General features: G+C 32.6%; 1 protein-coding gene across 11 annotated transcripts in view; it reads left to right on the top strand.

Annotated features, from left to right (window-relative positions):
- The window catches only part of TRIQK (triple QxxK/R motif containing), an 88,489-nt gene extending 76,153 nt beyond the window's left edge, over window positions 1–12,336 (top strand). For all 11 annotated transcript variants that reach the window (XM_055286742.2, XM_055286743.2, XM_063643432.1 and 8 more), the window contains 2 exons: window positions 3,799–3,884; window positions 9,128–12,336. In XM_055286742.2, the coding sequence (XP_055142717.1) occupies window positions 3,799–3,884; window positions 9,128–9,241 (200 nt within the window). In that variant the 3' untranslated portion in view covers window positions 9,242–12,336. The remainder of the gene's footprint in view (window positions 1–3,798; window positions 3,885–9,127) is intronic.
- The last annotated feature ends 216 nt before the right edge of the window (window positions 12,337–12,552 follow it).

The raw sequence follows: 12,552 nt of genomic DNA, 5'->3' as shown, positions 1-12,552 counted from the left end.
TGGTTCCATTCTCCCCGTCATTTTCAGGAACACCAATCAGACGTAGGTTTGGTCCCCATTGTCTCAGCCCAAAATCTCCTTAAGCTGATTAGCAACTTCAGCAAAGTCTCAGGATACAAAATCAATGTACAAAAATCACAAGCATTCTTGTACACCAATCACAGACAAACAGAGAGCCAAATCATGAGTGAACTCCCATTCACAATTGCTTCGAAGAGAATAAAATACCTAGGAATCCAACTTACAAGGGATGTGAAGGACCTCTTCATGGAGAACTACAAACCACTGCTCAATGAAATAAAAGAGGATACAAACAAATGGAAGAACATTCCATGCTCATGGGTTGGAAGAATCAATATCGTAAAAATGGCCATACTGCCCAAGGTAATTTATAGATTCAATGCCATCCCCATCAAGCTACCAATGACTTTCTTCACAGAATTGGAAAAAACTACTTTAAAGTTCATATGGAACCAAAAAAGAGCCCTTATCGCCAAGTCAATCCTAAGCCAAAAGAACAAAGCTGGAGGCATCAAGCTACCTGACTTCAAACTATACTACAAGGCTACAGTAACCAAAACAGCATGGTACTGGTACCACAACAGAGACATAGATCAATGGAACAGAACAGAGCCCTCAGAAATGATGCCAGGTATCTACAACTATCTGATCTTTGACAAATCTGAGAAAAACAAGAAATGGGGAAAGGATTCCCTATTTAATAAATGGTGCTGGGAAAACTGGCTAGCCATATGTAGAAAGCTAAAACTGGATCCCTTCCTTACACCTTATACAAAAATTAATTCAAGATGGATTAAAGACTTATATGTTAGACCTAAAACCATTAAAATCCTACAAGAAAACCTAGGCAATACCATTCAGGACATAGGCATGGGCAAGGACTTCATGTCTAAAACACCAAAAGCAATGGCAACAAAAGCCAAAATTGACAAATGGGATCTAATTAAACTAAAGAGCTTCTGCACAGCAAAAGAAACTACCATCAGAGTCATAGGCAACCTACAGAATGGGAGAAAATTTTTGCAACCTACTCCTCTGACATAGGGCTAATAACCAGAATCTACAATGAACTCAAACAAATTTACAAGAAAAAAACAAACAACCCCATCAAAAAGTGGATGAAGGACATGAACAGACACTTCTCAAAAGAAGACATTTATGCAGCCAAAAAACACATGAAAAAATGCTCATCATCACTGGCCATCAGAGAAATGCAAATCAAAACCACAGTGAGATACCATCTCACACCAGTTAGAATGGCCATCATTAAAAAGTCAGGAAACAACAGGTGCTGGAGAGGATGTGGAGTAATAGGAACACTTTTACACTGTTGGTGGGACTGTAAACTAGTTCAACCATTGTGGAAGTCAGTGTGGCGATTCCTCAAGGATCTAGAACTAGAAATACCATTTGACCCAGCCATCCCATTACTGGGTATATACCCAAAGGACTATAAATCATGCTGCTATAAAGACACATGCACATGTATGTTTATTGCGGCACTATTCACAATAGCAAAGACTTGGAACCAACCCAAATGTCCAACAACGATAGACTGGATTAAGAAAATCTTGCACATATACACCATGGAATACTATGCGGCCATAAAAAATGATGAGTTCATGTCTTTTGTAGGGACATGGATGAAACTGGAAAACAGCATTCTCAGTAAACTATCACAAGGACAAAAAACCAAACACCGTATGTTCTCACTCATAGGTGGGAACTGAACAATGAGAACTCATGGACACAGGAAGGGGAACATCACACTCCGGGGACTGTTGTGGGGTGGGGGTAGGGGGGAGGGACAGCATTAGGAAATATACCTCATGCTAAATGACGAGTTAATGGGTGCAGCAAAACAACATGGCACATGGATACATATGTAACAAACCTGCACATTGTGCACATGTACCCTAAAACCTAAAGTATAATAATAAAAAAAAAAGATTATCCTCTTGCATCTGTTTATTCCCGCTGCTCACCCCCCACCCCCCACCATAGCATCAAGAGATTATTATAGGGCATATATAGGATAAAACAAGAAGTTACTTTGTGATAAATCTACAATCTTCAAATATCTTTTAGAATTCCAGTTAGAAACTTGCTTGGTAACCCTGACCGGAGGCCTTTGATGTGTCACCATTTTCATTGTTCTGAACTGTTTATAGCTCAGCAGGAATAATGACATGAATAGTTTGACTGTAGAGATGTGAAATTAGAGTGGACATTTGTCCAGATTTTTTTCATCAAAATTAAATATTGCTAATTTAAAATGGGTCAGAGTAACATTTTTCTCATGTATTTTGTTCATTCCATTATTGAAATTTAGATCATTTGATTCATATTATGACAATTGGCTCATTTCTAGATCATCAGACCCCATCATCAAATAATATTTATTAAGCTTCTGCATGCTCATTGATCCAGAGTTATTGCTATACAATAGCATTTAAGGAAAGAGAATACAATCCTTTAAAAACAAAATACCTTGCTTTCCAGCCAAACAAACACTTTTATGTGTCTAATGGACACAAATATAGTGTTTCTTCACTACGCCCATCCATTTGACTCTCATTTGACTACCATTTCTAGTTCTAAAACTCTGTATGAAATTTTAAAGTTACTTTTGAATCATTAGCAGACACATTAAGATATATTGCACATTAAATTTTTATGATATACTTGAGTTTAGACCAACTGCTTTTCAATTTATTTCAATGTGAAGAAGGTGTGGAAATTAAAGTTAGAATTTGTATTATTTAGATGAAGGGAATGTAGCGATGAGTTTTGTAAAGGAACTGGTCATCGAAAGGAAGGGGAAAAGATGAAAATAAAGCAAAATAAGAATATAAAATAGCCAGAGAGGTTATACAATCATGTATTAACTCCTCCTGAGAATAACATATTATATTGTTATGTTTGAGGCTCATTTTGACTCAGTTCCTAGTTAAGAGTTGGCTAACAAAAAGTATATCATTGTAATGAATGCTTTTACTATTCTTGTTCTTGTTGTTAAACCTATATTCTCCCCAGGCTGTGTAATCCACTCTTGTTACTCTTTGCCGGAGTCACTAGATGATACACAAAGGAAATTTTGTGACACTAACTCAGTTTCACACATTTTTGGCTATGAAATGTGGAAGAGATTATTGAAACTAGTATCTAAATGTAGCTATCCTATAACTTCTATCTAGCCATATTAATTTTGTTCTCTATTAAGAGGAAATAAAAGTTAAATACATATTTTTCTAATGAATTCAGGGTACGGCTAAAAGTTAAGTATTTATAGATTTCTTCTTTAGTCTTTTACTTAAAGGAAACTTGGGGATATTTCTCACTTATGTTTTGAATGCTTAATGTATCCATAATAAAATACGTTTATAATGAGCTGTTACTCTTAGGAAGACAAAGTTAACTTTACCTGTTAATGGGATCTTACATATACTTATTTACTTATGCATCTGTTTCCAAATGCTTCCAAAAGGTTTATTTTCTTTACTTTAAATTTTGTGTTCTCTAAAACAAGTTTTTATCTTTTCTGACATTCACTATACAGCAAATCGAAGATGTCCGTCAGTATCTTCTTCTTGAAAAAGTAAGAGAGAAGGAAAATTTGACCTTTTGGTGACAAGTTTATGGTTACCACCACTGGGAACTACTTTGCAACTCTGTGTCCCTGTTTCACTGTATTTAAACATTCTTTGACATTTCAAATGATTGTTAAACTTAATTATATATAAGCATAACTCATTGTCTGAAACTATTTCTTTCTAGGTAAACAGGATTATAAAAAAACTAAACCTATTTTACGAGCAACCAAATTAAAAGCAGAAGCAAAGAAAACAGCAATAGGCATAAAGGTGAACCTCTATTTGGTAACTTTAAAATTTGATATGTGCATGCCATTTCATTTTCTAAAACTGGATTGCATAAATGTTGAATTCTAAATGTTGTATGACATTTCACAATCTAAATAGAATGCCAGACTTGAAGGTTTTTGTAAAGAATTTACTTAATGGAAAACATCCTTCCTACTCTGAGATTTTGAAGGGTCTTAAAACAGTGTCACTTAAGAGAATCAGTTATACTTAAAGGTGCAATTTATTTTCTCTCTAGCTACTGTGTGTATTATTCAGACATTTCAGTGATGTATGTGGCCTTTGTCAGAAATTTCTTTCATTTTTCAATAAATTTCATTTTATAGTTGTTTAAATTGTAGTTGTAATTATATATACTGAGATCATTAATTATGTAATTTTACTCTACTTATTGTTGTCAGTACTCTCTGATGAAATTATAATGACATTCCTAAACTTGTTCTTTCAGAATACCAGTGTTTTATCTGCTTAAGAGGGATAAATGCAACTGAGAATGATGTTAGCAGATATTAATTTAATGTGCTAACACAATGAAACTCAACAAATTGCATTTACATTATTGCCTATGTCAATCTTTTGCCAGGTATTTAGAGTTGAATTAAACTATTAATAGAAGAATTAATTTGGCAACTCTACTATCAAAGGTGTAAAATAAAAATGACCAGTACATATATTTTATTTAAATATTAACATGTTAAAAGAAGATTTTGGGTTTTATCTGGCAGATGAAAAATCAATTTTTCTAAGTTATAGCTTACAGCAAATGCCAAGGTATTACTACCAAGCTGTAACAGCTGTTGAACTGCCAGATGATATATTTGGTTGTCTTCCAGAATTTGCTATTATGATCACGAAACACTGCCTTCTTTTCGCTCCTGATTGCTGATTTTGATCAAGCATTGCCGTGTGATGCAGTATGTTTGCACAACACCATCTCTTCCGTGCTGTGTGTCAGTTTTTATTGAAAAAAAGTAAATTGCCTTTTTGTTTAAAAGAGAGAAGATTCATCTTTTGAAGTATTTTTCTAATTTCATGTGAAATTTCATTCATTAGAAAAATTCTTTATGACGTGACTTTTTTAAAATCAGTGTTGAGTTTTTTTTTTAAATTTTACATTTGGCTACTTGATGATCATTTCTTGAAGCGAGAACATGGTCTGTCATTGTCCTCAAAGGCAATATGTCATTTACTTTTATCTTTCACAATACAGTGGGATTTTTGTTGTTTTAATTAGTTTGTTTGTTTCTTAGAAAAATATGGGGTAACAAAATCCTCTTGTGGTACAATATGATAAGTTAAATATCAGGATTTGAGAAATAGTGCAGCTATTTATTTATGTATATACCACCTTTATACACACACATCTTTTTTATATATTTGCTCTTATAATTGTTGTTATTCTTTAAATCTGAAGAAATAATAATGTTCCCAGTATGAGATAAGGTCTACCTTATAGTGCAGTTATCTAGTGTCTTTTTAAAAACACTGTAGAATTTGCTAGTCTTTCTATGAGAAAACATTTTTCTTAGATTTTATTTAATATTTAAAATATCAACAGAAAACTTTCAAACTGGCAGCAGAACATAGCTCCTTTTTAATAAACTAGCACATCATTTTGATTTGTAAACCTGTGGAAAACAAAACTTTAACCTTAAATATTACTTACTTTGCTTGACAATTTATGTGGAGAGCCTATTAAGATGATATGAAACTTTTTAGAATCAGAACCTTGAAGGTGTTTTACATTTCAAATCTGGCATACTAATTAGCTTGCCCTGTCAAACTTTGATTGCTTTGTCATTTTGGCATAGGATTTTAAATAACAAAGTTTCTTTCAGCAATTGCCACTTAATGCTTTTTAATTTCCCCAGTGAGTGATTTTATCCATATTGATAACGTCAGAGAAGCAACTAAGGACTAATGAACATCGAGCATACTGTACTCTTACCTAGTTGATATAGAATGACCATAACCTTGTGGTATCTTATCACTTTACTACGTAGTCTTTTGAATGAATCGTAGATATACTCTTCATTTAATTCAAATCTATAGAAAATATGAACAGATGCATGGATATAAAAATAACAGCAATGAGAATAGCACTGAGCTCAGGATAAGGAGGCCTAGAATCCTATCCCCCTTGCCTCTTCCTTTTGCCATGATCCAGCTAAGTCTAAGTTGGCACATTTATAAAATGGAAATTTTGCCATTTACCTCATAATGTTGTCAGGAGAGTTCAATAATACACTAGAAACATTGAACATTAAATTGAATGCGTAGAAGTCACTTATAAATTATTAGCTGATTGAGAAAACATTTGTTTGAATTAGCCATTCCCAGTTTGTGTAAGTAAGTCTCTCCTTCAGTGTTTGTCATCAGCCTTAAGATACCCTCTTAAAGTGTGCATCTTGTTGCCATATTATATATTGTAAAATGTTCTTAGATTGGCTTTGGAGGTAGTATTATGGATATTAGTGTTATACAGTTTTAAAAACATTACTAATTTTGATATCCCTGTATAAAGATTATATAAATTTTACTCAATCTTTCATTATTTATAAATTATGATAAATATTATAATAGTATAGCACCTGTGAAAAGAAAGATGAATAAGACATGATCATCTTGGAAGAGCTTATATAAGAAATCACTTATAGATTTAATTACAATATCAAATCAACAGTACTGATTGAGAAATCATGGGCTAGAGATATGCAGAATTATACAATAGGGGCTTAACCCTCAGAGGCTTCTAGTGCTTTTTGTAAATGTATGTTTAGTAATAGCATTTTGAGGGAACAGTTAGCAATTTCCATATAAGATTTTAATACATTGTTCTGAAACCTAGACTTGATTTCTACTGAGAAGGTACTTTTTATTTTTTGTGTTTTAGAAATACAAGGAAAATGCCATAATTTATGGCCCAGTAATGCCATGAGTGCCGCCTAAAAAATGTTTGCACAACTAAATTTGCTATTTAGTTGCTGCTCAATTAAAAGATTATTTTTTCAAGAATTACAGCATCACTAACTTTTTTTCAGAATGCAAATACTGATTTTCTAGCATTTAGAAGGAACGGATTTACATTTGTTAATGAGCTTTTTTTTATTTAAAAGGTTTATATGAAAAGTATAATTATAATGAAAGAATAAGGATCACAAGTTTAGTTTTGTTACATAAATAAAATATTCAAGTGCCAACCAGATCCTGCCCACAACCCCTTGGGATGAGCCAGCTTGAAATGTTATGTTTGTTCTTTTTTGTTCTTTTTGATTTAAAGCTAAAAATAGCCAAAGGGGGCAAGGGAATCATAAATGCCTATAGGTCTCTAAGTTATGGTTAGTGTCACCAGCATCCTGCAAGCATTGTTTTCAAATTTTACCATTGTTCCAACTCTCCAGACATTCAGCCTCTACAATGCTTGTCTCCTCAATGAAGAGATAATTTTTGAAGAAAATTATTTGCTATACCTTTCCACCTAGTACCTTTAAGCCACGCCCACACTGTACATTGAACAGATGTAATGAATTAATGGGTCTTCTGAAGTTATGTTCTATGAATATTCTCTGCTTCCTATCCCTTAAATGCCTTTTCATGCCTCTGGATGTTCTGAAAATACTTAGTGAAATGATACAGAGTTGTTTTAAGGACAAGGAGTTGAAAAGCAGCAATTAGAACTGACTATCAATAAGATATGAATCATGACCTCCAATCAAGAGTACAAACTTAATTCTTGCATTAAGCTTGGGTGAATGGGGACTGCTGTTGAAGAGTTTTGTTGTCCACTATACAGAACAGATGGAGTTTGCAGTTGTGTGTCACTTGTTTATTACATCCTCTTAAAATTAGTAGCTATGTAACCAGATGGGTCTGGGAACACAGCTGCGGATATAAGAAAATAAATGAAACCTGTCTGATGCCGCCATGCCCTTTTGAGATGCCAAAGTGTTTCAACTGCAACAAAGAAAAAATTCACTTTCCTTTGACATTATATTGGTATATTAGATTTAAAAAATGAAACCTTACAAAAATCTTTGGCACCGAGTTTTTCAACCTATTGGTGTTTATTAATATTTATTTTCATAGTTTGGACATCTAAATAAATGTAATTATGAAGCTAAAAATCTATATAAAATATCTATTTATAAATTCAACATTCACGTAAAAATTCCATGTTGATTATAAGCCAAATTCATTTTAATGTTTTTAAAGTTTATTATTACTGATTTTACCTTCTTGTGAAATGTAAACTGCATTCATGTAAATGCAAATGAATTGCTTCTCTGTAAAGCAGTGCCAGGTAAAGGGCATAATATACAGTAGAAATTAGAATATAATATTAAGCCCTTTAGTATACTGAACTGGCATTCTATTTGCTTTTTTTTTCTTTTTTGATTTGGCCAAATGATATGTTAATGTTAAGAAAGTTCTGGAAAGTATACACACACAGAGATATATACATACACATACTTTTTGAGAGAGAATATGATTTTTATCATAATATATGAGTAAATTTTTATCATTATTTCAATATAGTTGATTAATTTAATCCACATCACATCACAAATGAAAAATCTGGGCCCATCCTTCAAAGCTGTGATAAATGTACTGTATTATGCTTCATGAGTGAAGAGTACTTTGTTTTGTTCCTCTGCAATGTAAACTATAGACTTTAGAATTTAAAAATTAGAGTTTCAACAGTCACATTTAATGAGGATGTATACATCTAGATATAATCTAGAGACCAGTTACGACTGTTTCTTTACAATGAAAAGGAATGATAATTAAAAAAAAAAACTGTGCCCAAATGCTATCATTAATACTGAATGTATTGAAGCCACAAATAAAGTTAAACACACTCAAATAGAAAACAGATCAACTGTGTAGATACAAACTGCATTGCTTATATCGAACATCCTGATATCCAAACTATAAAAATATATTAAAATGATACATTTTTAATATTACTATTAGGAAAAAACAAATTAGCTAGAAATAATAATACCAGTGACCCACCCACTGGTGTATTTGCCATTTCATTGGGACTTGCCAAGTACAAAACAAGTTTCTTAATGGCAAAAAATGGTAAACAAAATGGATATGATTGTTAGGTTCAAATTATTCATTCTAGCCTGTGGAATAATACGGTTATTTTATCTGGTGAAACTAATAACGTTAACCAATCTTTTTTCATCAATTTCAAGTCTACTTTTTTTTCTTCCCAGGAAGTTGGCCTTGTACTTGCAGCTATATTGGCACTACTACTGGCTTTCTATGCTTTCTTTTATCTCAGACTCACCACGGATGTTGACCCTGATCTGGACCAAGATGAAGATTAGCTAAGCAACAATCAGTGCATGAAAGAGAAATGACTTTATGAAAGCACCTTTTGGGACCAAAACTTTCAATACTGAAACTGTAACATCTTTAATTCTTTCTGCTAATATTTTCAGTTTGCAGACATATGATTTTTAATAGTTGCATAGGATGTGAAGAAAAGAACCTTACCTAGCAATGCAGTATAGTATGTGCTACTGGATACTTTAATATATCTTTCTGCTTTGACAGCCACCCTATACATGATACATTTAGATGAAATGGAAACCAGATCCTAAATTTTTCAAATGTCATTGCCAATTTATGTGTATAATTCCATCACTTCCCCATGACTAAGTCTATTTTTGTTCTATATACATCATAAGTTAGTATATATTCTTATTTACAGAAACATACTCAAATCACATTCAGAAAGAACAAAAAGTCATGGGAAATTTTTTATTTTACAACAAAGCCCTGCTTTCTTTCTGGATGTATTTTATATCATTACAGAGACTATCTGCACATACATCTACCATAATCTTTTTCCTTCTTTGCCAACTGTTCATTGCACATGTGCTCCATCAGAAATGGCACCTGGATGACAGAAGCTCAAAGAGTCACATATGTCTCTAAAATAGAGTTCTTTTCCTCTTGGGCTGTCTGAACTGGTGTAAATAGAAGTTCAGTTGATCTTGGTTTTAATTAACTTATTACTCTATTAATATAACCTTGGAATTCTATTTTAATTATATTGTTCTGGCTGCTTGTAGTATCAGTTTGCCCCTCTTGTTAGGGAGATATGTAAAAATTTGTCATTTAATTGTGCAGTCTTTTTCACATAACAGTAATAGCAAAAATCCTACCTATTCAGAATCATCTTCTTAGGTTGTGTCCTAAATCTGAACAATACAGTTGTTTTATAAAATTACATTTTGTCTCTTGAGAGTTAATCAATTAGAACTCTTTAGGGAGAAAATAAATAATAGAAAACATATGCCTCATATTTCATATGTAATTATCTGTTGATATAATTTTTCAATGTATTTTGCATTTGTGGGAGCATAATGACCTGTACATTCAATATTTTTACTGGTAATTCAATTTTTAAATATGTTTTTACAATGCTTGAACACATAAAGCTTAGAAAACTGGAAAATACGTGTCCACAGAAAGAGTTATTAGCTACTACCTTATGTAAGGATGCATAGAAAATGAAATTGTTGGAAACATGTGCACAAAGTGTTTTATATTATATACATTGTACTTATGAAGAATAAATAAAATATTAAGATTGTTTTCCTACTAGCCAAGAGAAGAAATCCTTGGGAAATCTCTGAGGAGTATATGGGGCTTTATAAGCACTGTTTCTAAAAGATACTCTTTGGTACTTTTGCAAAAAGTCGAATGTGACTGTGTAGCATTATGTTCTGTAGAATTTTTTTCAAGTAGCATAATTTATTTCATTGGTGTGAAAACAGCCAAAGGTTCCAATATCCTCACAAATCATTTATGCCAAACATCTGAGGGCAAAATTTAGCCAGTGTTATTTACTAGATTCTTCCCTTTGAACTCACAAACTCAAGAGACAGACCAAGAGTTCTTATATACTCACCAGAGCGGACCAATCCAAGTGGCATTTTTAGGAAAGGTTGCAGCATTTAATGCCATGTGGTATGTCTGTTCGTCAACTGGGTGGCAAGGGAATATCCAAGCTGGCATTTTGGATATGATGGGCCTTTTACTTTCCTGAGTGACATGCCACATGTCAAGAAATACTGCTCCCCACCCCCCCACTCCCATCACATTTACGTGAACAATTTTCATTCAGTTATTTCCCCTTCCATATGGTGTTAAAAACAGTCGTATTAAATAAAGATTATTTCTAGTTTTCAGTGGTAATTTAAATGAGAGGATATGTAATAATTGCTTATTAGATACTTATCCAAATGAAATATAACAGAGTTTACAGTACTTAAAATAGCTGATTATGCTCTTGGAAATGTTTGAAAAGTCATCATCCTGAAAAAAACTTTACCATTCTGTTTTACCCTTGAGGTTTTTTTTGGGGAAAAATGTTTTTGATAACTATTAATCTAAATATAGTATAATTATAGGCAAATTTCACTGCCTAGTTTTATTGATATCCTGAGTCTACAGCTTGTCTGTTCGTATGACTGATTGATTTATAATAGCTCCAGAGAACCATAAATTTCAAAGGCTAAACTCTGATTTTAGTAAATAGCAGGTAAAGTGACACAATATATGTTTACACAACACTGTTTTCATGAAATGCAAATTTTGCAAAACTCACATTAACTGGGAAGCAGCCAACCCTCTGTAAAGAAATCCCAGATTGGAAGTCTGGTTTGAATCTTTGAAGACAGAAAGGTGATATCCGGCCTGCTGTTTTAAAGGGACCACACTTTTGAATACCTACTGGTGTTTGGCATAAATCTGAGACTGGCACCAGACACAAATTTTAGACATGGGTATTTTCCCTCCAATAATTCACTGCTCAGAGTAATTTAGAAGACAAAAACAGAAAAAATCATAATGATTTTTTAAATGTTAGAATATGTTTGTTAACATACTCTGAAAAATAAATTTCAACTAATGCAACAGACTTAAAATATAGCCTATGGAATACTGTGATTGAAGTTTGAAGGCTTGCTGGTTCTTATTTTGCATGCAAGTTTAGACAGAGTAAAGAATGTATAAATTTATTTGAGACGAGATACAGTATTGTAAAAATATAACCTCATCTAGAATTTCTTTTAAAACAAGCAAAAGCCTATTTTAGTACAAATGTAGGGTGGGTAGTTGTTTTAAGGTGGCAAAATACTTCAAGATTTTCTATCTTTTTAATTTTTCATGAGGACAGAAGAAATACTTTCACCCCAACCAATGACTGTAAGATCTTGAGAGTATGTTCTGACTCATTTCTGTAATTGCAGTAGTGTAGTCATCTGCATATAAATTTAATAAATGCATGTTAAAATTTAAGTTGATGCCTTTTAGTCCTCTCAGAGTCTGTCACAGTTTCTTTGTGTAAAGTAAATGATCAAAAAATGTTTGAATTTAATAAATAAAACTTAAAAGTCACAATATCAATCAACTCAGTGTTTACCAATTATGGTCCTTGGTTGTACTGAGATATATATATGTTTCATCCTGAACTCTTTAAATCAAGACAACTAGCATTAAGGTCGCTATAAAATAGAAACATTGCTCTTTTCTAGGGAATCAAATATGCTATTTTTATCTTAGAATTTATTAAAAACTATACTCAATGTTTGAATTCAACTTAGCATGCATTTTCACTCCAAATGAA

This window comes from Symphalangus syndactylus, chromosome 7 (genome assembly GCF_028878055.3).
Source record: "Symphalangus syndactylus isolate Jambi chromosome 7, NHGRI_mSymSyn1-v2.1_pri, whole genome shotgun sequence".
In the NCBI taxonomy this organism is placed as follows: domain Eukaryota; kingdom Metazoa; phylum Chordata; class Mammalia; order Primates; family Hylobatidae; genus Symphalangus; species Symphalangus syndactylus.
The sequence above is the reverse complement of the archived record's forward strand: the minus strand, read 5'-3'. Positions and strand labels throughout refer to the sequence as shown.